This window comes from Corythoichthys intestinalis, chromosome 13, assembly GCF_030265065.1.
Source record: "Corythoichthys intestinalis isolate RoL2023-P3 chromosome 13, ASM3026506v1, whole genome shotgun sequence".
Taxonomy (NCBI): domain Eukaryota; kingdom Metazoa; phylum Chordata; class Actinopteri; order Syngnathiformes; family Syngnathidae; genus Corythoichthys; species Corythoichthys intestinalis.
Genome location: NC_080407.1, coordinates 53563670 through 53590431, shown reverse-complemented (window position 1 = coordinate 53590431; position 26762 = coordinate 53563670). Strand labels below are relative to the sequence as shown.

Sequence of the window (26762 nt, the reverse complement as noted above, 5' to 3'; positions counted from 1 at the left end):
GCATAACATTTCACATCTGTCCCTTTAATTCATATTTCTAGCATTGTTTTATCATGTTAACCCTTTATAGGGCACTCATTTATTTGAATTACTGATTGTTTTTTTATTCGTTTTAACAGTTTAACATAAAATGTCAACTTATTGGAGGCAAAAACCAGAGTTGACCATTTAAATTCATTTTATTTGTATTATTGTTTTTTTTTTAGTTCATATTTGTATTCAGATAAACTATTCGAAACAGAAATTATAATTTTTTATTATTTATGTATTAATATTTATAAATTTTTTTATATTATTTACAATAAAATATTTATTTATATTATTACTTATTTATTACCAAAAAGTCACTTCTCCTATATATTTATACATTTTTCTATATTATTTAATATTGAATATTTATTTATATTATTATTATTTATTTATTTATTACCAAAAAGTCACTTCTCCTATAAAGGGTTAAACATTTGCTCTCATCACAATGTGACCATTTTAGCAAATTTGCACCTGTAAGATTGCTATTATTTCATTGTGATTTAACAATTAAGTAGTGCTGCAACGATTAATCGATCAACTCGAGTATTCGATTAGACGATTAGAAAAAAAGATTCGAATTGAATTTTGCTGCTTTGACTATTCATTTAATTAAAGTGGTGTTGTAATGGTTTGTTTTGAAAGTTTGCATTTAGTTTTATTGAGGTGGATAAACGGCCCTCTATTCTACCTCATTTCACATGGCTGAATCCATCCGCTCCCTGTTAAGACCAACATAAGCTAGGTTTTTGTTTGAGCTCATGTTTTTTTTTTTATTGCATTAATAATTTAGTTTATAGTTATATTCAGTCATTTTTTGTGGTAGTATGTGTCTTAACCATTTGTTAAGAGCATTGCAAAAAAACGTTAGCATTTTATAGCATTTAAGCAAGCGGACTTTTGCTATGTACGTTAGCCAACTGTTCTTATGTTGTACATAGATCCTCATTTATACTGTTTGAGGCTCAGCTCAGGTATTTAATTTTCTTATGTTCCTTATCTGATTACTCGATTATTCGAACTAAATGGTTCATCGATTAATCGACTACTAAAATAATTGATAGCTGCAGCCCTACAATTAAGTAAAAATGTATTTGAACTTCATATTATTGACATTTTTCCTCACAACAACTGTATGAAATTAAAATAAGAGAAATAGTTTTGTATTGTTTTTGTGCGTTTTGTGTGTGTGTGTTTTTCCAGTAATATTTCATTAAAAATGTTTTTTTGTTTTTTTTTACTAATTCATGAAACACCTCCTACATGTAGAACCAGAGCACAAAAAGGTAACTCGCCACTCTTGTCTGTGTGACTTTTTATTTCATGGACTTGAACACTAAAGTTATTGTCAACCGGTGATAAATTATCAATGGACGCATTGTTCGCTTCCAGAAAACCATGCGCTTTCCAAGGAAAAAAAAAAAGACAAGTAATCACATGATTTGGCTTCTCTGGTGACAATATATTCCCCAAATAGTGGCCAAACACTGTTATTTAGTGGCGTACCAGAAGAAGGCCTTCATTCGTACCATTGCATTTTCAAGACTTATTCCATATCAGACTGTACAAATAAATAATCATCATTAAAAAAGGCAGGAACTACTTTCATAAATATTGAAAAAGGCTGCTGATTTCTTTCTAAAAGCCACTATTTGAGGAAACGCAAGTTCACAAGAATTTAATAGGAAATATTCCAGTATTTCAGTGTACCGTAATTTTCAGACTATAAGGCTCACCTGACTATCAGCCGCCACCCACCAAATTTGACATGAAAACTGCATTTGTTCATAGATAAGACTCACTGGACTATAATCCGCAGCTGTCCTCATTGTATTATGGGATATTTACGCCATTAGATATTAACTAGTAACACTATATTTGACAGCGACATCATACGACTGTCACAAATCAAATGAACCACCATGAAGCTTTGAACCAATTGGCTGCAATTGCTTCAAGAAGCTTCATTTGGCCATCACTGCTCCCTTGGGGGATACTGTCAACCTCTGCTGTCTCTACTGTTGTCATCCAACTTGCCTCCTAACATGCATTGCAGCGTAACAGTTGTAAATAACAATCAAAATTCATGTTATGTGCTAATTATTTCTTCAGTTACTGTTCCAGTTGTTTCACGACTTGCTAGTTATGGTATTTAGTAACACTTGATTTGACAGTGGTGCCATTAGACTTTCATAAGATCAAATGAACCATCATGAAGCTTTAAACCAATTGGCTGCAAAGCTTCAGTGCTTCAAGACGCTTCATTTGGCCATCAGTGCTCACTTGGGGGAGACAGTCAACCTCTGCTGTCAACACTGCTGTCGTCCTACATGCCTCCTAACATGCATTGCAACGTTACAAATGTAAATAACAATCCAAATTCATGTTCTATGCTAATTATTTCTTCAGTTACTGTTCCATTTGTTTCATTAATTGCTAGTTATGGCATTTGGTATGACAGTCAACCTCTGCTGTCAACACTGTTGTGGTCCAACATGCCTCCTAACATGCGTTGCAGCATTACAGATGTAAGTAACAATAAAAATGTTTGTTCTTTGCTAATTATTTCTTCAGTTACTGTTCCAGTTGTTTTATTAATTGCTAGTTATGTTATTTGGTAACACTTTTTTAGACAGTGGCACCATAAGACTGTCATTAGATCAAATGAACCACCATGATGCTTTGAACCAATTGGCTGCAAAGCTTCAGTGCTTCAAGAAACTTCATTTGGGCATCACTGCTCCCTTAGCGGAGACACTCAACCTCTGCTGTCAACACTGTTGTCGTCCAACATGCCTCCTAACATGCATTGCTGCGTTACAGATGTAAATAACAATCAAAATTCGTGCTCTGTGCTAATTATTTCTTCAGTTACTGTTCCATTTGTTTCATTAATTGCTAGTTATGGCATTTGGTAACACTGTATTTTACAGAGGTGCCATTAAACAGTCATAAGATCAAATGAACCACTATTCAGTGCAGGGGTTTTCAACCCAGTCCTCAAGGCACACTGTGGGTCCTGGTTTTTGTTCCAGCCGATCCAGCAGAGACAGTTGAACCAATGAGGCTTCTGCTAAAACAAGCCACACCTGACTGCAATCAACTGATTGCACTTGTAAAACACCAGATTGGGGAAAAAGTGTTGTCATCTTGTTTGGTAAGAATGAAATCCTGCACCCACAGTGTGCCTTAGTGGAATAGGTTGGGAACCCCTGATTCAGTGCTTCAAGAAGCTTCTTTTGGCCATCACTGCTCCCTTGGGGGAGACAGTCAACCTCTGCTGTCAACACTGTTGTCGTCCAACATGCCTCCTAACATGCGTTGCAGCATTACAGATGTAAGTAACAATCAAAATGTTTGTTCTGTGCTAATTATTTCTTCAGTTACTGTTCCAGTTGTTTCATTAATTGCTAGTTATATTACTTGGAAACACTTTTTTTAGACAGTGGCACCACAAGACTGTCATTAGAGCAAATGAACCATCATGAAGCTTTGAACCAATTGGCTGCAAAGCTTCAGTGCTTCAAGAAGCTTCATTTGGCCATCATTGCTCACTTGGGGGAGACAGTCAACCTCTGCTGTCAACACTGTTGTCATCCAACATGCCTCCTAACATGCATTGCAGAGTTACAAATGTAAAAAAAAAAACAAAAAACTAAATTCTTGTTCTGTGCTAATTATTTCTTCAGTTACTGTTCCAGTTGTTTCATTAGTTGTTAGTAATGTAATTTGACAACACTTTATTTGACAATTTGACATAAGACCGTCATAATAATGACATGACACTGCCATGAGCATTGATGAATGCTTATGACATGTCATTTTGTGTCGTCCGCTAAATTACCTCATGTTTAAATGTATGTGAAGATCCGAGCTTGACATAAATGGAGTAACATAATTCATAATATCATTAATGCCTATTATAGTGTCATGCCATAATTATGACTGCCTTATGACACTGCTGTCAAATAAAGTGTTACCTATTAATCCAAATAAATCAACGTATAAGCCGCGGGATTCAAAATGAGGGGAAAAAAGTAGAGCATTATTGTCAGAAAATTACGGTACTTGTCTATTTTTACAAAATCCTACTAAATTCTCACAGCCAGAAATAGCTTACAGTTGTGCAAAAAACATGAAATAGTTCATTATTCCAGTCTGAAAAAGTACCTCATTGGCTGCCACTGACTCATTCGAACCATTTTAACTCAATTTTTAAGAGCCACACCATTGGGCGTCTCATCATCGTCAATGGCACTGAAAGAGTTAATACTCAAGTATCTATTCAAGTGTGTACAAATACAACAAGGGAAACTGAGACGGTGATGGGAAGACAGTTCTAGTCCAACTAAAGTTCTGATTTGTGGAAAAAAATCCAAATATTTCTAGAAAATTTAGAAAAGTCTTGAATAAAATGTTAGCCAATTACGTTTTCGCATGACTTGGTTCATATATAAACGCCACAGTTTTTTTTTTGTAAATAATCGGGGAATAAAACTCGTAACTAATTCCCATAAAATGACGTTTGTCTAGCAAGACTTTTTTTTCCTGGCAAAATAGTGCCATTTTTTTCTTCCTACTTCAAGATTTGTAATTTAGGATTTTCTTCTGTTGGCGACTTCCATCTCAGACCCGGTTCCCCCTCTTTCGTCCCAGACCATTGGTCCAGGTTGAAAAAAAAAAGACCTATCAAGAGTTGGGCACTGAGCTCCGCTGCCCTGGCGGCGGGGCCTGTGGCGCCTGCACCCTGGGGAATTGTTTGGCGTCTAGCGCGTCTTTGTACTGAATCTCGGGCATGATCATCCTCAGGCAGGCGGTCCTGGTGACGTTGTCCAACCCCGGCCTCAGCTCGTAGCCCAGAATCTTCCCGAAGCCGCTCTGATAGGGCCTGATGGTTTTATCCCGGATGCGGTGGGCCTCAACGGGCTTGCCGCCGTCCCTCAGGCAGACCCCGGCGAGAGCCTCGCGCCGACTCCGCAGCAGAGTCACCTCCCGTTCCATCCGCGCCAATCCGAAGGCGTCCACTTCCCGCCAGAAGGTCCGGTTGAAGGCTTGGTACAAGTGCCAGTCCAATGCGTTCCACCGGCGCAGCTTCTCCCGCTGCTCCTCGGTTAGGACCAGATCGGGCGGCGCTTTGGGGCCGCGGATCTTCCCCATCCGCCTGTCGCCGAACGCGTCCGGCTTCTGCTGCCGCGCGTTCAGGCTGAAGGACACCACGGCGTCCAGGGGCCAGCACAGAACGTGGCGTAGGAGTATCATGGATTGGTCGAAGAACTCTGACACTAGGACCAGCTTGAAGGCCCGGCGCACCGCCGCCTCGCCGTGCCGTGCCAGCCCCTCTGAGAAGTTAGCATTGTGGTCCAAGCCGAAGTCGAACCACAGCAAGTTGCGGGCGTAGTGGTTGTTGCGGGCGTGGGGGTCGTAGTATTTACCCGCGTTGTCCGCAAAGTCGCCCAGGCCTTTTGCCTTCCGGAAAGCCGGCGCCACTTCTTTGTAATAGGCGAAGGACGACTCGGCCAGAGCCAGAGGATCCCTGATGATGGAGAAGTAGAAGGTATCGGCGGGCATCACCTTCTCCACCTGAAAAAGACCACAACTTTTTCCTCAGTTTTCGGACAGTGTTTTCGTCAACAATGTTGATAACGAAGATATTTCATTGACGAACAATTTTGACATGACGATAACGAATGAAAATTAAGGCTTGGGAGAACAGAACATGAAGGAGATAGACTGTGACTATGAGAAAAGGTTCTAACAGTTTATGTTACTCTAACACATCCAATATAAAATAAAGAACACTTATACCATACTTTAAGGAAAGGACAATCCAGAACAAATGGCGGGACGCCCTGTCCCAACACAAGGAACACCGGAGAATGCCCGATATCCAAAAGATAACACGCCTGATAATACTCCTAGAGCCCCTGTGACGCTGTGGTGGCGAAATCCACAACCCTTATTGCCCGGACAACAGTAACTCCCGAATCCTCCTGTCCAATCCACAAACAGACAATAATCCCAAACACACCCTTCTTCCTGTCTACGCCCTGCCCCGCGAGAGCCTTCAAAGGACTGAATGTTCTACTAAGCTTTGTCATTTTTCTCGGGAACCTTTTGTTGACGTGTGATAGGGTGACCTTGCCTCCCCGCCTGAGTGTTTCTGTTTCGCCTTACCGTTTTGATCGCTGTCGACTTGAATAAATTGTCAACTTGTTTTCGGTTAGCCTTATTCAAACCTTTCAAAATGGAGTCAGTACAAAGGGTTAAGACTAAGGTGAACGCGGGGAGTTTGGCCTGTTGGCCAGGATGTCGGGGTCACGCCGGCCCAGGCCATTGGGGCTGCGCTAGCGCGGGACCAGCGGTTCAGCTGGCGCTATTCCGGCTGTGTGGCTAACAGGTTAGAGTCCTTCAATTGCTCAGAGTTTGGCCTTCTGGCCAGGTTGTCTGGACGGGGATGGTGTTCTTGAAATGCTTTTTTGCACATGCTTTTGAGCACAAAGCAAGATTTACATTTAAAAAGTACGGAAGCTGGACCGCATACTAACAAGAAAGATTGTCTCAGGAGTGGTTTGTTCAAGGATTTAAGATAATATTGTTTTTTTCGTACCAAGCATGCATTTTGAAACGTGAAAAAAATCAATGGGAGAAATTAGCAGCTCCATACCTCACAATATTTATGTAAAATAACTGCCAACTGCCCGGTTTTTGCTTTTAACCAAGAATCGAGACTGTTTTACATCGATATCAATAAAGAATTCAGTCATTTAAGCATTTATTCACCAGAATTTTCAACGGAAAAAGCCATTGTGGCAGCCACTTATCATAACAAGGAGCTAACAGACTAGCATCATTCTTCAACATATTTCCGTAAATTCAAACTGCCCGTTTTTTGTTTTTTTTTGCTTTTAACCAAGAATCAAGACTCTTTTACGTCCATATCTACAAAGAATTCAGTGATTTAAGCATTTATTCACAATAATTTTCACCGGAAAAGCTCTGTTTACACTAAGTGGCTTCTAGCTACATTCAGTATTAGAATAGCATGTTACTCCGACATGTTTACGTAAAATAAACGTGAACTGCACATTTTTTTCCTTTTAACCAAGAATCGAGACTGTTTTACGTCCATATCTATTAAGAATTCAGTGATTTAAGCATTTATTCACGACAATTTTCACCGGAAAAGCTCTGTTTACATCAGGCGGCTGCTAGCTACATTCACAACAAAATAGCATTGTACTTCAACATATTTACGAATAATAAATGCTAACTGCTCATTTCTTTTTGCTTTTAACCATGAATCAAGACTGTTTTATGTCCACATCTATAAAGAAGTCAGTGATTTAAGCATTTATTTACAAGAATTTTCACCTGGAAAAGCTCTGTTTACACCAGGCGGCTGCTAGCTACGTTAACTATTAGAGTAGCATTGTGCTCCGACATATTTATGTAAAATAAACGCTAACTGCACGTTTTGTTTTGCTTTTAACCAAGAATAACGACTGTTTTATGTCCATATCTATAAGAATTCAGTGATTTAAGCATTTATTCACAAGAATATTCACCGGAAAAGCTCTGTTTACATCAGGCGATTGCTAGCTACATTTACTAACAGAAATAGCATTTTACTTCAACATATTAAAATAAACGCTAACTGCTAGTTTCTTTTTATTTTTAACCAAGAATCGAGACTGTTTTACGTCCACATCTACAAAAAATTCAGGGATTTAAGCATTTATTCATAAGAATTTTCAACAGAAAAAGCTCTTTGTCTGTGTTTCCACCTAGTCAGCTTTGACGGCCACGCCAACAATGCTGGCTACTAGGCCAGCCTTGAGCTCCCAGAGGGCACCTGGTCCTACACCAACCCCTACGTCGACGGCAACAAGCAGATCTTCGTCTACTTTGACCCCGTGCAACTTTGGAAGGACATCTACGGCAGCTTTCACAACAACGGCTGTATGGTGCTGCCCAGGTGTCCTGGGGCTGAAGTAAGTGGCCAGCATTATTCAGTTTATCAAAAAGATGAGTAGAAACACCTATCTTTCTAAAATAAACATGTTTTTTAGGAGCCTGAGAGGATGAGGACGGCCCGAAACTCAAGTCTGAAGTTGCTGGCCAGGTGGGAGAACTACAAGTCTGTCAAGGTTTCTCTTTAGATTAGCTCTCTCTCAGTAGACTTGCACCTACGATGGAAGTTTCTGACTCCTCAATGCATATATGATTGTTTTTGTTCCATAACAACCTTTGTACCGTCACTACATCGTTTCACGTATTGTTAAGTTTTAGCCACAACGTCGTCTTGCAGCCACGTTACGCTGTTTTTTTCTTTCACGAGCTTACCTCTGCTTTTTGAAATCTCATGTGATTGGCCATAATGTGGAACTCCACGACTCTAGGCCCCCGGTATCCCTTGACTCTGTGGGCGTTGAAGGGCAGCGGGTAGCCCAGCTGGTAGCCCAGCGGCAGGGCGAAACGGAGACCGCGCTCTTCTCCGAAACGATACAGCATGTTGAGCACGGTGCTGCTGGCAGTCTTGTGAGTCTTGAGGAACATGATGTGGTTGTGGGGCTGGCAAGGCCCCAAAGCCGGGCCCCGGGCATCAGGGGAGGAGAAGACGGAGTGAGCGACCTGCTGGTCGCTGCAGAATGCAAACAAAATAAGAAAAAGTATGAAAATTCCTAGAAACAAAAGCATCTGTTAAGTTGGCCCACCATCAGATGCAATTTTCTATATAAATAATGTCAATTGTTTGTGCTACGTTTGTGCTTGTTTGTGCTGTAAAAAGTTTCATTTGTGCAGTTATCATTAAGATATTTACAATTGTTTTATAGGTCAATTTGAGGTCAACCATTCCCCCATTTTGATTAAAAATGGCTAAAAACTGGACCCCGCGACTGATGACCGGCTACCGCCTGCCAAGGCCACGCTCCACCGAAGGCACCACGTTTACTCCAAGCGCGGCAAGGTAAAATTAAGTAACGTAGCGCTAATGAATAGAATTAGCGTTGCTAACGTAACGTTAGCCCTGCGGAGGGCTAGGTTTCTAATAATTACGACTAGAGATGTCCCGATCGATCGGCATTCCAATCGATCGGGTCCGATCACGTCATTTTCAAAGTATCGGAATCGGCAAAAAAAATATCGGCCATGCCTTTTTTTATTTATTATTATTATTTTTTTATTAAATCGTTTTCTAATTGTATTTAACATTACAGACATGTTACACTCATCCAGAGTCTTTAGTTTAGGCTTAAGGTAGGGTTGTCAAATTTATCCCGATAATGGCGGTAATTAATTTTTTAAAAAATGTATCACGTTAAAATATTTAACGCAATTAATGCATGCGCTGCCCGACCAACTCACGCATTGTCTCGCTCAATCTGTAATGGCGCCGTTTTACCTATATAGAGAGATAAAAGACAGCGTAAAATGAGTAGAGTGAATTTTGGCAGCCTTTGGAGCCTTTTTTTAATTGGCTAAAGCCTTACAGTCCCTCTCCCTACGATTAGAAGTATCATGGGAAGCAATGTGGGGAAGCAAGGTAGCATTTGATCTTTTTCTTAACACCTTATTTCCTAATGCAGAGAAGATATATCAAATGGTAGCACTACGCGGTGTCATGGTTCCACTTCCCATCATGCATTTGGGCATGGCTACAGTATCATTTACTGAAAGCTCAACAAATACACTAGATGACAATATTTAGTCACAATATACAAAGTCACAAGTCATTCTAGCCGTGGATCCCTCTCACAGAAAGAATGTTAATAATGTAAATGCCATCTTGAGGATTCATTGTCATAATAAACAAATACAGTACATATGTACTGTATGTTGAATGTATATATTCGTCCGAGTTTTATTCATTTTTTTTCTTAATGCATTGCCAAAATTATGATCGGGAAAAATTATCCGGAATGATTGGAATTGAATCGGGAGCAAAAAAGAGCAATCGGATCGGGAAATATCGGGATCGGCAGATACTCAAACTAAAACGATCGGGATCGGATCGGGAGCAAAAAAAAAACATGATCGGAACAACCCTAATTACGACTACTGTGGATGCGTAGCTAACATGTCATTCATATAGGTTTTTAATAAAATCCAGACATTTATTCTGGATGTCTTCAAAATGTCTCCTTAAGTAGTTTTTGAAAACAAATGCTTAAATCGAATGGTATATCACCTGGACCAATACATACACTGCTGGCCAAAAGTATTGGCACCCCTGCAATTCTGTCAGATAATGCTCAATTTCACCCAGAAAATGATAGCAATTGCAAATGCTTTGGTAGTAACATCTTCTTTATTTTGATAAAATATTCGACAGCTGCAGCCCTATTTGCATGAATAAAATTGTGAAATTGGTTAATATATGACTTCAGATGTCATTACCTCTTGCTGAAGATGATTACCAGTAGTTGTCCTGTGAAAATGACAGCCCCGAAGAGCAGGAGCGCTTTCCACATCCAAAGCGGACCCACCCGGCCGCACGCCAACCCTCTCAGCATCCTGCAAATGGAATAAACATTTTGACGAGGATAGACGTCCAATCGCGTGGCTTTTGAAAAGCTCATTTCAAGAGCTTTAGTTATCACGAGTAGTGCCGCAACGAATAAATAACTCGATTAGGAAAAAGTTTCGAATGAAATTTTGCTGCTTCAAGTGTTCGTTTAATTAGTGGCTTTGTAATGGTTTGTTTTGGAAGTGTGTGCATTTAGTTTTATTGATTAGGGTGGATACACTGCTATCTAGTGGCAACAGTAAATATGACATAATTGAATCCAGCTGCTCCCTGTTAAGACCAACATAAGGTTAGTTTTAGTTTGAGCTAATATGTTTACGCATTTGTAATTTAGTTCATAGGTATATTTATCAGTTTTTTGTAGCAGTATGTGTTTGGACGATTTGTTAAGAGCATTGTAAAAAAAAAAAAAAGTTAGCATTTTATAGCATTTAAGCTAGCGGGGAAAAGTTAGCATTTTATAGCATTTAAGCCAGCGGGGAAAAGTTAGCATTTTATAGCATTTAAGCTAGCGGGGAAAAAAGTTAGCATTTTAGCTAGCGGGGGAAAAAGTTAGCATTTTATAGCATTTAAGCTAGCGGGGAAAAAAGTTAGCATTTACAGCATTTAAGCTAGCGGGGAAAAAGTTAGCATTTTATAGCATTTAAGCTAGTGGGGGGAAAAAAGTTGGCATTTTATAGCATTTAAGCTAGTGGGGAAAAAAGTTAGCATTTATAGCATTTAAGCTAGCGGGGAAAAAGTTAGCATTTTATAGCATTTAAGCTAGTGGGGAAAACAAGTTGGCATTTTATAGCATTTAAGCTAGCGGGGGGGAAAAAGTGGCCATTTTATAGCATTTAAGCTAGTGGGGGGAAAAAAGTGGGGATTTTATAGCATTTAAGCTAGCGGGAATAAAGTTAGCATTTTATAGCATTTAAGCTAGCGGACCTTTGCTATGTTAGTTAGCCATTTGTTCTTTTGTTGTACTTAGATCCTGATTTATTTATTTTCAAAACCATTTGAGGCTAAGCTCAGGTATTTTATTTTGAAATTAAAATGCAATTCTGCATAGTTTGAAGAAAAACTGGATACTCTGCTATCTAGTGGCAACGGTGAATATGACATAACTGAATCCAGCTGCTCTCTGTTAAGACCAACATAAGGTTAGTTTTAGTTTGAGATAATATGTTTATGCATTCATAATTTAGTTCACAGGTATATTGAGCAGTTTTTGTGGCAGTATGTATTTAGGCGATTTGTTAAGAGCATTGTATAAATTTTTTTTTTTTTTTAAATGTGGCGAAATGTGGCGAAAGGTTGCAAGGTTCAAGGGGGCCGAATACTTTTGCAAGGCACTGTATGTTATGTAACATTTTTTTGTATTTGAAGTACATTTTTTGTTCAAATTTCACACTGCTTTCTGTATGAGACAAAACCTTTGTCTTGCCAAAATTTGACCTTTATGTCTTCATTAAATGATACATCTTTTTCAGTGAAACAAATATATTTTTGTACATTCAACATCATTTAGGAGGGTCTTAGCTTTCATTTCTGAAACCAATTGAATCATTAAAAGTCAGGTTATAAGCAATTGTTTCTACAAAATGTATAAGCGACAAGACTTGTCAAGGACTGTAGTGCGAAAATTATGGCAACTAGTTGATAGATTAATTGACCACTAAAATAATCGATAGCCGCAGCCCTAATTACGAATAGACGTTCAGTTTGTTCGAACTCGGGGTTGTGGCAGTTCATTCATTCGCTGCCACCCTCCCACTTCAAACAGATTGGACGCCTATTGCTGTCAATGGCAGCCGATGACTTCAATACGAATGAACTATTAAAGCCGTTTGAACAGAAGGTTGCTCATGTGTATCCAGAGTTGTTGCAAGTGGTAATATCCCATCGTTATGTGTAATCAATGTAAAAATTGTTAATTTCTAAAGCAAATCTGGTTCGTCGATCACCCGCAATGGCAACCAGTGAGTTAAAATATGTATTGTTTTTTTGCCCACCTCCCAGAAAAGAAAAAAAAGCAGGAGAAAGGCCTTTGCGTGTGAAGGAGGGGGACGAAAAGAGCCCCACTCACCCCCACGCCATGCACGCCACCCCCTCTCTATCTGCATTTATACCCCGCTATAATCAATCTCCGCATCGCAATTGCACCTTTTTTTCCCCCAATCCGCATCTTTTTTCCATACCTCCATGTATAAAAGAAAAAAAAACGCAAACGCTACCTGGCTCTCCGTTTGAAAAGCATCGCTGTGTCCCTGGAGCGGCTGCGGCGGTGTTCGCGTCAAGCCGCCGGGGGCTCGTAACATCTCGCTGCGGGGATAAGGCGAACCCGGACCGGGGTTCGGATAGGGAGCGGGCCTGCAAGACGTTGTTCTCAAGCCGCTCGATCGTGCGCGTAAAAGAGATGAGCTGGCGGCGAGCGAGCGAGACAAAAGACGACGATGACTTCCGCTCCCTTGCAAAACAAAAGCTGGTCGAATGACGGGAATATTTCCGCTCACTTCCAAAATAAAACCTTTGAAATATGGACGTAAATAGGTAAAAATCACACATGATTGTGTAGTATGTTTATGTTTTATACTCTGTAGCTGCTCTAGACTTTAGAAGAATCAGAGTAGCCTAAAAAATTAGCTTTTTTACAGCAGGTTCGAGAACCAAAAGTGGCATTTGCCATGTGGCAAAATGGTTTTTGCCGTGTGGCATTTTTAATGCGTGCAAAGCCGTCAATGGCATAACCTGACTTGGGTGTCAGTTGAATGTCAATGACCTGTAATGTAAAGTGTATGGTCAAAAATCACAGCCACTCATGTTTTTCTGGCATTTAAAGATAATGGAAAATTTGGACGTGCATAGCCGTCAATGGCAAAGCCTGAGTTGGGTGCCAGTTGAATGTCTTTGACCTATAATGTAAAGTGTATGTTCAAAAATCACAGCCACACGTTATTCTGCCATTTGGAAAATTTGGATGTGCATAGCCGTCTATGGCATGGAGGTACATGGCCTGCAAAAACTGCTATATACACCCTCCAAAAATGCAATATACATTCCCCAAAAATGCCACAAACCGAAATGCATTTTGGCATAAACCAAAAAAAGACACATGTCAAAATCCATTTTGCCACATGGCAAAGAAAATGCCATATGGCATAAAAACATTGCCGCATGGCAAAGAAATCACACATGGCAAAATCCATTTGCCACGTGGAAAAAAATGTCACATGGCAAAATCCATTTTGCTACCAGGCAAAAAAAAATGCCACATGACAAAAAATGCCACATGGCAGAATCCATTTTGCCACATGGCATTTTGCCACTTGGCAAGAAAAATGCCACATGGCAAAAAAGTGCCACATGGCAAAATCTATATTGCCACATGGCAACGAAAATGCCATTTGGCATAAAAAAATTGCCACATGGCAAAGAAAATGCTACATGGCATAAAAAAATTGACACATGGCATACAAAAATTAACACATGGCAAAATCCATTTTGCCACATGGTAAAAAAAATGCCACACAGCAAAAAAAATGCTACATGGCAAAATCCATTTTGCCACGTGGCAAAAAAAAAATGTGACATGGCAAAATCCATTTTGCCACCTGGCAAAAAAGTGCCACATGACAAAAAAATGGCACATGGCAAAATCAATTTTGCCACATGGCAAAAAAAAAATGTCGTATGGCAAAATACATTTTGCAACCTGGCAAGAAAATGCCACATGGCAAAATGAATTTTGCCACCTGCAAAAAAATTTTTGCCACATGGCAAATTCCAGTTTTGACACATGGTAAATACTACTTTTGGTCCTCTCTGTCTCTCGTTCAATATCTTGCTCAAGGATACAGTTATACCTCTATTTACGAACGTCTCTACATACAGAATTTTCAGGTATTGCCTTATATTAAGAAATAATTTTCAGGATACGAAAGGCAAAAATACAGTATGGTATTTAGTAACACTTTATTTGACAGTGGCATTTTAAGACTGTCACAAGTCCATAATTCTTATGACCTGACACTGCCATGAGCATTAATAAATGCTTATGACAGATGTCATTTTGTGCCACCTGGCTAATTCTCACTTTTGAATGGATGTAAAAGATTTGAGCTGGATATAAACGAAGTTAGTGACATAATGAATGAATGAACGCATTCGCTGCCAGCATTCTACTTCAAATGGATTGGACGTTTACTAGTGATAAACTCATTGGTTGGAGGATGCATCTTGGCCAGAGGAAGAACAAATTTTATTTTCCAACTCATAGATTGCCATTGATTACGATACGTTCTAATGACTTCATTCAGACTATGTTCCTACTGCAGGATTACTTCCAAATGCCTGCACCATAAGCTGATAAGTGAGGAATTAGAGCTAGCCTTAAAGCAAGACGCATGTATGGACATGCATTAACTAGGCCAAGGTTTCATTCTCAGAGCGCCAGGCATTTAAACGTGTCTACACTAATCTCGAAAAGCGAACAATTTGCCTTTTGATGCCCGTATTTCACACCAAGAAATTTTCAACAGCATTTCCCTCTTCCTCCAAATTGTCTCCTCCACTTGAAATTTCACACAAACATGCCCCAGTTGCTCACCCGTTCTCGGACTATTTTGTCGACGGCGCTGAAGAGAAATCCGTCTGGCCCGGTCGGCACATGCCAGTGACTTGAAGTTCATCCAAGACAAAGAAGTAATTGTCCGTCTTCTGTTTCTTAGTCTCTGTGAATGACTTCAAACCTGACAGCAGGTGTCCACAAGTCCCTCTAACAACATGCCCCCACCGTCCGGTTAATCCGGCCTGTTGTGGACTAAATAAAACCTGAGCAGTACTGTCAAGTGACAACGAACAAATGCGATTGTTTGCCGTCCTTCCATCTTTGCATTCCCTTTTTTCCGTTTGCTCCACAGTTCTTTTCTCAGCCCTACCTTCCTTCCATCCTTGTTCCCTCACTTTCCATCATCCTTTTCCCTCCTTCCATCCATCGCTCTACCTTGTAATTACTTTTTTTCCACATTCATTACTCCTTCCTATCGCCCCGTTATGTTGTGTTGAAAAAAGCAGGGATTTTCCCAAGCTATCTTGATGAAACCCGATATCCTACAACTCCTTTCATCCGTCTGTAAATTTCATTAAGTTTGTAATTAGACGTCCAGTTCATTTGAACTTTTGCTGCTAGCCCTCCAATAACGCAATATTTCGTCATCGAACAATTTTTTTCATGACGATAATGGCTAAAAACGGCCCCTGAGAGACTAATCCTGGTGGAAAATAAGTATTTGGTCAATACCAAAAGGTCATCTCAATACTTTGTTATGTACGCTTTGTTGGCAATAACAGAGGCCAAATGTTTTCTGTAACTCTTCACAAGCTTTTCACACACTGTTGCTGGTATTTTGGCCCATTCCACCATGCAGATCTCCTCTAGAGCAGTGATGTTTTGGGGCTGTTGTTGGGCAACACGGACTTTCAACTCCCTCCACATATTTTCTATTGGGTAGAGATCTGGAGACTGGCTAGGCCACTCCAGGACCTTGATATGCTTCTTACAAAGCCACTCCTTTGTTGCCCTGGGTAAGTGTTTGAGATCATTGTCATGCTGAAAGACCCAGCCACGTCTCATCTTCAATGCCCTTGCTGATGGAAGGAGATTTTCACTCAAAAACTCTCGATACATGGCCCATTCATTCTTTTCTTTACATAGATCAGTCATCCTGGTCCCTTTGCAGAAAAACAGCCCCAAAGCATGATGTTTCCACCTTCATGCTTCACAGTGGGTATGGTGTTCTTCGGACGCAATTGAGTATTCTTTCTCCTCCAAACACGAGGACCTGTGTTTCTACCAAAAAGTTCTATTTTGGTTTCATCTGACCATAACACATTCTCCCAGTCCTCTTCTGGATCATCCAAATGTTCTCTAGCAAACCGCGGACGGGCCTGGACGTGTACTGGCTTCAGCAGGGGGAGACGTCTGGCAGTGCAGGATTTGAGTCCCTGGCGGCGCATTGTGTTACTGATAGTAGCCTTTCTTACTGTGGTCCCAGCTCTCTGTAGGTCTTTCACTATGTCCTGGGATTTTTGCTCACCGTTCTTGTCATTTTGACGCCACGGGGTGAGATCTTGCATGGAGCCCCAGATCGAGGGAGATTATCAGTGGTCTTGTATGTCTTCCATTTTCAAATAATTGCTCCCACAGTTGATTTCTTTACACCAAGCATTTGCAGAGTCAGTCTTCCCAGCCTGGTGCAGGTCTACAATTTTGTCTCTGGTGTCCTTCGACAGCTCTTTGGTCTTGGCCATAGTGGAGTTTGGAGTGTGACTGACTGAGGTTGTGGACAGGTGTCTTTTATACTAATAATGAATTAAAACAGTTGCAATTAATACAGGTAACGAGTGTAGCCTCGTTAGACCTCGTTAGAAGTTAGCCCTCTTGCTTGTTTGTAGGCGACCAAATACTTATTTTCCACTCTAATTTGGAAATAAATTTTTTACAATGTGATTTTCTGGTTTTTTTTCCCCACATTCCGTCTCTCATGGTTGAGGTTTACCCATGTTGACAATTACAGGCCTCTCTAATCTTTTCAAGTAGGAGAACTTGCACAGTTGGTGTTGACTAAATACTTATTTGCCCCACTGTATCGTATGTGTACAGTGCTGGCCAAAAGTATTGGTACCCCTACAATTCTGTCAGATGATGCTCAATTTCTCCCAGAAAATAATTGCAATTACAAATGTTTTGGTAGTAAGATCATTTATTTTGCTTGCAATAAAAAAATTAAATCATTAATATTTTACACAAAACTTCAAAAATGGGCTGGGCGAAAGTATTGGCACCCTTTGAAAAATCATGTGATCAATGTGTGCAATCATGTGTAAGAGGGTAGCTACCCTGTTCCCTGCAGAGCTGCTGGATTACAAATGTTGCTGTTTATACAACAATTACTAACATGTAGTGGTAAGTTTTAATAACTTTATCCTGAAAACGTAGGTGAGTCTCAAGCTTCCATATGTTGTGTTTTATTGGTATGGGCTAGCTTAGCCACTCCAGAGCCCTGAAACTAACAAATAACTCACAAACGGCACAGAATTTGTTGAAATTGACTAATTAATCCCCGCTAACTCGAAGATTAAGCCTTCAGTCAAAAATGTAATAAATAATAAGCTTCGCCTTTAAATTCATTTATAGGAAAGTCAATTACATGCAATGACATTTTTCGCCCACCTCCCTTCAATCTCCGCCTATGTATGTAAAGAATACGGTAAGTATTTTCAGTAGGAAACATGAAGCCTCTGCTGGTCAAGTCAATCGCCAAGAAGGCATCATTTCCCAGCGTCGGCCTCGCCTCGCTTACTGTAGAGAAACGTGCAGACGTATGATTATCATCACATCCCATTGACGACCATAGACGTCCCATCCACTTGAAGTGGAAGGGGTGGCAGCGAATGAACGTTCGTTCATTCGCTGCCACCCCTTCCACTTGAAGTGGATGGGACGTCTACTCTTGAATTAGTTCAAGAGCCACATGATTTGACGTCTATCACCTACCTCTTTTCCAGAACAGGTGCCGCAGATGCAGCCGAAAAGTCCGTTGATCATTTGAATTAGACAGAGGACCAGTTCAATGCTCGCCGCAACCAGTAAGGTGGAGAAGAGGCCCAGGTTGAATTCCACTACGTCTTCAGGGCGTTGACACCATTTCCACATGTTCTTATCTGAGAGGTAGCTCCCGCTACTGCAAGGGACGAGAAGAACGACTCGTATTTGTCAGGTGAGAGTTCGAGAATAGGAGCAACACATTTTCAAGACACAAGAGAGTTAGTGAATCGGATTCGATTTTTTTTTTTTTTATTGTGAGGAATTCAAATGTGAAAAATTGTATTTCTGTATTTTAAAATATTTTTTAATTTGACAAAATAAAAAACATTTTCAGTTTTGGTTTTAATGATTGTAAAATGTATTTTAAAAAATAAAAGCATATGAAAATAAATCATTAAATGAATGAAATGTTTACATTAAATATTTTTATTGATAACTTTTTTAACAATTTGTAAAAAATACATATACTGTTTCCCTTTTGGGTTTTTGAAGCAAAAAAAAATTACAGATTAGATATTAAAGAAAATTTAGACAATTTTAAGGTAAAAAAAATACATTTTTTGATAAAATATAGGAAAAACAATCATAAATATTTAAGTGAGAGAAAATGTTTTTGTCCCCTTTTTGTTTTAATGTTTTATTCCCGTTTTGTTTTTAAAATTTTTACAAAACAGTTGAATGTCAATGGGCTGTAATGGTAAGTGTATGGTCAAAAATCAGAACCACATGTTTTTCTGCCATTGAAAATGAATGGGAAATTTGGACGTGCATGGCCGTCAATGGCATCGACTTAATTGGGCGCCTGTTGAATGGCATTGGGCTGTAGTGGTAAGTGTATGGTCAAAAATCAGAACCACATGTTTTTCTACCATTAAAAATGAATGGGAAATTTGGACGTTCATGGCCGTCAATGGCATGGATGTGCATAGCTGTCAGTGGCATCGACTTACTTGGGCACCAGTTGTATATCAATGGGCTATCATGGTAAATGGTCAAAAATCAGAACCACATGTTTTTCTGCCATTGAAAATGAATAGGAAATTTGGACGTTCATGGCTGTTAATGGCATCGACTTACTTGGGAACTAGTTAATGTCAATGGACTGTAATGATAAGTGTATGGTCAAAAATCAGAACCACACATTTTTGCAATTGAAAATGAATGGGAAATTTGGACATACATGGCCGTCAATGGCAAAAATCACAAGAAGCCGTTTTCCTACTATTGAAAATGAGGCGTACATTGCCGTCAGTGGCATCCCATTTGAAATGAATGGGCAAGTTTTTGGCGAATTTTGGGGGAACCGTACATTTTTGGCAAATATTGTATACAATTTCATGCGCCGTACCGTTATGGAATTTTTTATGTGTAAATTCTGCGATTTGGTCAAAAATTGTAGGACTATACATCTTGAAAAAAACAAAAATGTTTGCCTTGCAAAGCCCCATCTAATGAAAGATATTTACTCTTTTCTTCCTTTTTTAAAAATTTAAGTTATATATTTTTTTAATAAAAAATACTTGTTTTGGACATTTTTTGAGGCCAAGTAGCACCTGGGCAAGACACGAGAGTCCTACTGAAAGCTGACTGACAGACACACAAGGAGATATTTTTTTAACTAACCTGTTTGCGAAGGGGACACCCCATTGCGGAGTGGGATTTTCCGAATTACTCCAAAAGCAAAGCGGTCCGTTAGCTAGACCCAGGGCGGCCGCGCTAAGGCTGTAGATGGCGCCCACCACGCCCATGGCGGCGAAGCCGATGGACAGGAACATCTGCGCGGAGATAAACGCTGTCAAAAATTGGTAGCGGGTCTACCCTAAGGGCGTAGGTTAGCATAGGGACGGTAGGGACAAAACAACTTTTTAGGATGCTTAAATGTCTTTTAAGCAACCTTATTTGTGTTATATAATGACTTCAATTATATGGGTCATTTAGATTGTCTTCCCATATGTTTTAATTGTTGTAATTGACCCCACCATAACTATTTTTTTTTTCATTTCGTTCAGACTTACATGTACCTCTTTTCACTTGCTGAATGTGCCGGTCCATTTTTTCCCTCCTAAACGCACATTTGATTGGCTACTGACTTGAGCTCCCCCGACCCCACCCCCCACCCCACGCAACAAACACACACATGCATGAGATATTAGAGATATTAGTTTTTTTCCAGCCAGCAGCAGCCACTGTAAAAAAATGTAAAAATACGTCAACGTTGTGGAAATGGGGAACACAACACTAATTTTGCTACTGAAAATCCGACCTGCATCAGAGTTTGCATAACAGATTCAGATACAGAGATTTATTTGTCATTGACACTAGCTCTTATAAGAAAACGTTAAACTGTGTGAACTTGCTAAACTAGAAAACTCCAGTAGGGAGCTGCTTAGAGAGAAGTGTCCTCCTGTATGGGTTTTCTACTGTTAACATTGATTAAACTGTGAGAAATGTAATTTACCTTTTATTTTACAGTGGTATGAAAAAGTAAGATTTCCTCCCATTTCTGCATAAAATGAACATCAAATGTGATCTGATCGTCAAAATCACACAGATGAAAATACTGTGTCTGTTTTAACTAAAACCACCCAAACATTTATAGGTTTTCATATTTTAATAAGGATAGCACGCAAACAATGACCAAAGGGGGGAAAAAATAAGTAAGGAATCGAAACCAATTTTTCGGGCTGCAGCTATCGAATATTTTAGTAGTCAATTAATCGATGTACTAGTTAGTTCGAATAATCGAGTAATCGGATAAGGAACATGAAAAATTAAAATACCTGAGCTAGCCTCAAACTGTATATATTTTTTAAAATGAATATCTATGTACAACAAAAGAATAATAGGCTAACTTACAAAGAAAAAGTCCGCTAGCTTAAATGCTATAAAACGCTAGTTTTTTTTTTTTTTTTTTTTTTTTTACAATGCTCTTAACAAATGGTTCAGACACATATTCCCACAAAAAATGGCTAAATATACCTATAAACTAAAATATGAATGCATTAAAAACATTAGCTCAAACAAAAACTTCCACCCTAATCAATAAAACTAAATCCAAACTTTCAAAATAAACCATGACAGCACCACTTTAATCGAATACTCGAAGCAACAAAATTTCATTCGAATATTTTTTTCTAATCAAATACTCGAGTTAATCAATTAATCGTTGCAGCACTACCAATTTTTTACCAAACATTTTAAGTCAGGTGTGTGCCCAATCACTGATGACTGGTTTAAAGCTGCCCTGCCCACTATAAAACACACACCTGGTGAGAAATTTCTTGATGAGAAGCATTGTCTGATGTGCATCACGACTCGGTCAAAAAAGCTGCCTGAAGACCTGCGATCAAGGATTGTTGATTTGAGAAAGGATACAAAACCATCTCTAAAAGTCTGGATGTTCATCAATCGACAGTCAGAGAAGTTGTCTACACATTAAGAGAGTTTGGCACTGTTGCTTCTCTCCTAAGGAGTGGCCGTCCACCAAAGATGACGCCAAGAGTTCAGCGCAGAATACTCCAAAAGGTACAAAAGAACCCTAGAATGTCTGCCGAAGACTTACAGAAATCACTGGCACAGTCTAATATCTCTGTGCACACGTCAACTATATGTAAAACTATGGCCAAGACTTGTGTTGATGGGAGGACTCCACGGAGGAAGCCACTGCTGTCTAAAAAAAACATAGTTGCTCGTTTAATGTTTGCAAAAAGGCACTCGGGCACTCCACAGAAGTTTTGGCAAAATATTTTGTGGTCCGATGAAACCAATATTGATTTGTTTGGGAAAAATGGAAAAGCTCACCAACATCGACACCTCATCCCCAGCGCGAAGCATGGTGGAGGGAGCATCATGATTTGGGGCTGTTTTGCTCCCTCAGGGCCTGGGCAACTTGCAATTATTAATGGAAGTATGAATTCAAAAGTCTATCAGGATGTTTTGCAAGAAAACCTAAGGCCGTCCGTCAGACAGTTGAAGCTAAAAAGAGGATGGATGCTGCAACAAGACAATGATCAAAAACACCGAAGTAATCATTTCAGAAGAACAAAATACGCGTTCATGAGTGGCCAAATCAAAGTCCAGACTTGAACAACATTGAGATGCTGTGGCATGACCTAAAGACAGCGATTCGTGGAAGGCATTTCAGGAATCTGACTGAAGTACAGCAGTTTTGTAGAGGAAAAATGGGCTAAGATTAGTCCTTATCGATGTGCCAGACTGATCTGCAGCTACAGGAAGCGTCTGGCTGAAATTAGTGCGGCCACAAAATATTAAATGTGATGGTTCACTTACTTATTTTTTCCCCTTCTTTCATTGTTTGCATACTATCCTCATTCAAATATGACAAACCTATAAATTTTGGGGTGGTTTTAGCTAAAGCACTGTTTTTTCATCTGTGTGATTTTGACAAAGATCTGATTAAATTTGATCTTTGATTGGTATACCCTCAACATGTAGGCGCTTACCCCGCAACGGTTGGCGCAGCATTTGCCGGCACTGGTCAAGTGGATGTGGATGGCGGGAACCAGGACCTCCAAGGTTAAAAGGTCAGTCGTCAAATCGCTTCTTTAACGGTATTTTGCCGTTGAGTAACTTACCATTATCCCTCCTCCGATCACCCCTCCCATGTATTTCACCTCCTCGGTGATGCGAGGTTTTCCTTCCCGATCCTCAGCGGCGTAGCTGGTATCCAGGTCCGGGAAGAAGAGCACGATGTTGCAGATGATGGACAGCAACGCCAGGACGTAGAGTGGCACCGCCACCACTTTGGAACACGCTCCCGTACACATGCTTGCAGGTGAAAGCGACAGGTAGGACGAAAGAATTCGCGTTTTGGGTAGTTTGCTTTATATCTGATTGGGAAGGAGTGGAAAAAGGCGACGCTATCTATCGGCGATGACAGCACTGATTAGAAGCTTTATGGTTTTTGGACTTTATGTCGTGGGAGGGGGATTGAAATGGCTCTCCAGTCTTTCAAAGGGGGCCATAAATGTTTGCAGAGCATCCGATAATACGTTTCACATGGAGTGACTTTTTTTTGGGGGGGGGGGGGGGTAAATTATTGTGAAAATAAGTAACATTAAGAAGGTATTCCAGAATTAGGGCTGCAACTAAGAATTTTTTTATACTCAATCAAGGTTTGGGCTCAATATTGGAAGGGACGATATAACAGCATAACTATGGAGGTAGACCTGTGTCTTTATTATTCAAACATAAAAAAAAGTAGCTTCAATCGAAGAAAAAGTCACTTCAATCAATAAAAAATGTGTTTGAATGCAAAAATAAATTTGAAACTCAAAAAAATATATTTGAAAACTATTTTTCTTTTGAATTTTTTTGTTTGGATTTGTCAATTTTTTGACAAATTTGATTTTTGGATTTGTCAATCAATGTTTTTGATTGAAACAACATTTTTGATTGAAGTCATGTCATTTTGCGTTTGGACCACATTTGTGTCTTTATTATTCGAACAAAAAATATATTTTCAAAAGAAAAATCAGTTCAATCAAAAATAAAAAAAAATCCAATCGTAGAAAAAAGGTTTGAATATGAAAAAATATTTGAGATGCAGAAATTCGCATTTGAACACTTTATTTTTCATTCAAATTGTTTTCTTTGATTGAAGCAATAGGTAGGCAGGGCCGGCCCAGCCTATACGCAGACTATGCAGCTGGTTAGGGCCCCTGACCACTAGGGGGGTCCCAATCTAGCAATTGTTTAATTCAAATTCTATTTTGTTTTACTACAGTTTGCTTTATTTGACTTGTGTGAGTTTTGATACTTAATTTCAAGCTTAAAAAAATAAAAGTTCCTTAGTGTCCTATAAGTCCTTAACTTCTATCTTTTCCTATTTTAGAAAAAGGTTTGGCGCTATCTACTGTAAGTACTGACAATCATTTGGGGTGAAAAGTTTGAAGTATGCAGTGCAACAAAATCGGATTCATATACAAAATATGGACGTATGGGTTGGACTGCATGCATGGGTTTCACAGTACACTGTGACGAAATGGTGTGCCAAAAATATGGGCCCCTTGGCATTATTTTGCTTAGGGCCCCCAAATGGCCTGGCACTGTGGGTAGGACATTTGTGTCTACATCATTCAATCGCAATAAAAGTTGCTTTAATAAAAAAATAAAAAAATTTAATCAAAGAAAAAAAATCATTCGCAAAAATATTTTTTATTTGAAATATATTTTTTTTATTGAAGTGTCACTTTTTTTGAAAAGCAAAAAGTTTAAAACTTTTTTTTTTAAAGTGGAAAAATTTTGAAGGCACTTTTTTTTCGATTGAATCATTTTGACACAAAGATTCAACTTCAACGCTACTTCCGGCATTTTTGAGTGGCAGGTGACTACGCCAATGGCATAAAAGTTTGAAGCAAGAAAAATGGCCACCAGGGCCAAGCCAAATATAAGGCACCGGTACGGGGGGGGGGGGGGGGGGGGGGGGTGTGACATCGGCATCGGATGGATTTTCTGTTTCTAGCAGCTGTGTGAACGATGAATAGTAATGAGGTAATGAATCCAGTTGTGGCAAAACAATGGAATACGATAGTTAGCAACTGTGTGGCTTTGTGTGGGTAACCTCCTTCCCACAGTTCGGTTGGGGCAACACGCCAGCGAATGAAATGCAAAAGTTAAGCATGTTCAATGTAAAAACATCTGTTTTTCATCCATCGCAGTTAATGGCAGCCAATGATTTATCAGTGCAGCCTAACACTTTTGAACCTGTTTATTAAATCGCTTTACGGCATTGCGCAATATACGCCAACTGCCGAGATAAGTGGCTGCAGCGCCCACACGTTGTAATTTGACCATCTTATCGGTGAATTATGGCACTTTGGAGATGTTTGGGTGTGTCAAAAGAGTCTTTATGATTATGAGCAATATAAATAAACTGGACTTGATATGCAGTATTGATATTAGTTGTGCAAACTGTCCTCAGTGCCTGGTACTACCATGCTGAATGATGATGTCATAGGGAGGAGTTGCATGGTCACGTTACAAGATAGACAATATCAGATTTACTAAAGGGATATTAAGGGATTATTGTTGTCATTTTACTCCCGAGAAGCTTTTAAAAAAAAAACTGAGGGGATAAATAAGAAAATTTTGTAAATGAAAATCAAGAGATGAAAGAGAGGATTTTGACAATATTTGGTCAAACATCAAACAATTAATTAAACACAATTACAATTAATTATCGGAAACAATCTGGTGCACACCAAACTATTTCTAGTGCACACCAGAAACAATCTGATGTCTGTTTCTAGTGCAACAATCTGGTGTGCACCTGTTTGTTTCTGGTGCGCAGAAACAGTCTGGTGTGCACCACATACTGTCTGGTGAGCACCAGACTGTTTCTAGTGCAAATCAGTTTGTTTTTGGTGCGCACCAAACTGTTTCATGTGCGCACCAAATACTATCTGGTGCACACCAGACTGTTTCAGGTGCCCGGCAGATTGTTTCTGTTGCACACTAGAAACATTTTGGTGCGCACCAGACTGTTTCTGCGCCCCAGAAACAAACAGGTGCACACCAGATTGTTGCACTAGAAACAGACATCAGATTGTTTCTGGTGTGCACTAGAAATAGTTTGGTGCGCACCAGACTATTTCTGATGCGCACTAGAAACAGTCTGGTGCGCTCGACATACTGTCTGGTGCGCGCCAGACTGTTTTTAGTGTGCATTATTTCATTTCTGTCGTTGTCCCTTTAGGAATTTAGGTGCTCCCTACTGGTTCTTCTGTCAATTGGTTGAGTTGTGGTTCAGAACCCGAAAGGGTGGCCCATGGCCCGGTATGATTATGTCCGCCGTCTCCAATGCCTTTTGACGACTCGTTTCCTGCAAATCGGGCTTTAGGCTCAACTCCCGCCAGGTGTCGTCGTCGGCGCAGCAGTCAAAGAGGTCGCCCGCTACCAGAATTGTCCCCACTGACGTCCCCTTTACCTGGACGCTCACATCTTGTCCGGAGTGTCCCGGGGTGGGGACCACGCACACCTGAAATAGACCCTTTTTTAAAAACAAACTCTCTGACTCCTTGATGAGGTAGACGCTTACATGCTCGTCCACGACGTACGCGTCCCCTTTCCCCAGTTGATTGGGCAAATACACGTCCAATCGGTTGACGTCATGTCCCACAATGATGACAGCGGACGGGAAAAGATTGAGGTTCCCCACATGGTCCGAATGGCCGTGAGTCCCCACCACCACGTGGATGTCCCCGGGTTTCAGTCCTTTTTTTTGGAGGCTCTCCAGCAGAAAGTCGCGGTCCCAAGGCCCGCCGGTGTCCACCAGGATGTTTTTGCCGGCTCCTGTGATTAGCGTGACGGTTCCATCGGCTCGAAACGTGCCGTCGGGCTGCGGGTGGTAGTAGCCCACCTTCAGGACCGACACCGAGTATGGACTGCCGGGGAAGTCGAATTTAGAGTCACGCAGAGGAATTTTTTTAAACGGAGCCGCCGAAGCCATTCAACGTCTAAACGGACGCGTCTTAATGACGTCATTCGTAGACGTCCAGTCATGTTTTTGTAATCCTGTTTTATCCACGATGTTTTGGAAGGACTTTAGCAGATTTATTAATATTCAACTGTAGAAGGACTTCATTTTGAAATATG

General features: G+C 40.1%; 3 protein-coding genes and 1 long non-coding RNA gene across 5 annotated transcripts; 1 reads left to right on the top strand and 3 right to left on the bottom strand.

Annotated features, from left to right (window-relative positions):
- Positions 1 to 1257: 1257 nt before the first annotated feature.
- Positions 1258 to 15291, bottom strand: gal3st4 (galactose-3-O-sulfotransferase 4). 2 transcript variants are annotated; one of them, XM_057855567.1, is made up of 4 exons: positions 12775 to 13720; positions 10429 to 10545; positions 8374 to 8671; positions 1258 to 5610 (listed from the first exon to the last, which is right to left on the bottom strand). In XM_057855567.1, exons 1-4 carry the CDS (start codon positions 12795 to 12797, stop codon positions 4720 to 4722), a joined length of 1329 nt encoding a protein of 442 aa, XP_057711550.1. In that variant the 5' UTR covers positions 12798 to 13720; the 3' UTR covers positions 1258 to 4719. The 2 variants fall into 2 exon arrangements, with proteins under 2 accessions (XP_057711550.1, XP_057711551.1); XM_057855568.1 differs by lacking the exon at positions 12775 to 13720 and adding an exon at positions 15147 to 15291 and having other exon boundaries at positions 1260 to 5610.
- LOC130928810 (uncharacterized) lies at positions 8912 to 22949 on the top strand. Its single transcript, XR_009066739.1, has 4 exons — positions 8912 to 8998; positions 18107 to 18318; positions 22602 to 22690; positions 22819 to 22949. It is a non-coding gene; the product is annotated as an uncharacterized LOC130928810 (long non-coding RNA).
- On the bottom strand, positions 17298 to 26030 carry tm4sf21b (transmembrane 4 L six family member 21b). Its single transcript, XM_057855571.1, has 6 exons — positions 25883 to 26030; positions 22742 to 22934; positions 22610 to 22675; positions 19770 to 19921; positions 18096 to 18282; positions 17298 to 17900 (listed from the first exon to the last, which is right to left on the bottom strand). Exons 2-6 carry the CDS (start codon positions 22931 to 22933, stop codon positions 17898 to 17900), a joined length of 600 nt encoding a protein of 199 aa, XP_057711554.1. The 5' UTR covers position 22934; positions 25883 to 26030; the 3' UTR covers positions 17298 to 17897.
- On the bottom strand, positions 25739 to 26726 carry mblac1 (metallo-beta-lactamase domain containing 1). The gene is made up of 2 exons (XM_057855570.1): positions 26206 to 26726; positions 25739 to 26145 (listed from the first exon to the last, which is right to left on the bottom strand). Exons 1-2 carry the CDS (start codon positions 26614 to 26616, stop codon positions 25894 to 25896), a joined length of 663 nt encoding a protein of 220 aa, XP_057711553.1. The 5' UTR covers positions 26617 to 26726; the 3' UTR covers positions 25739 to 25893.
- Between the last annotated feature and the right edge of the window lie 36 nt (positions 26727 to 26762).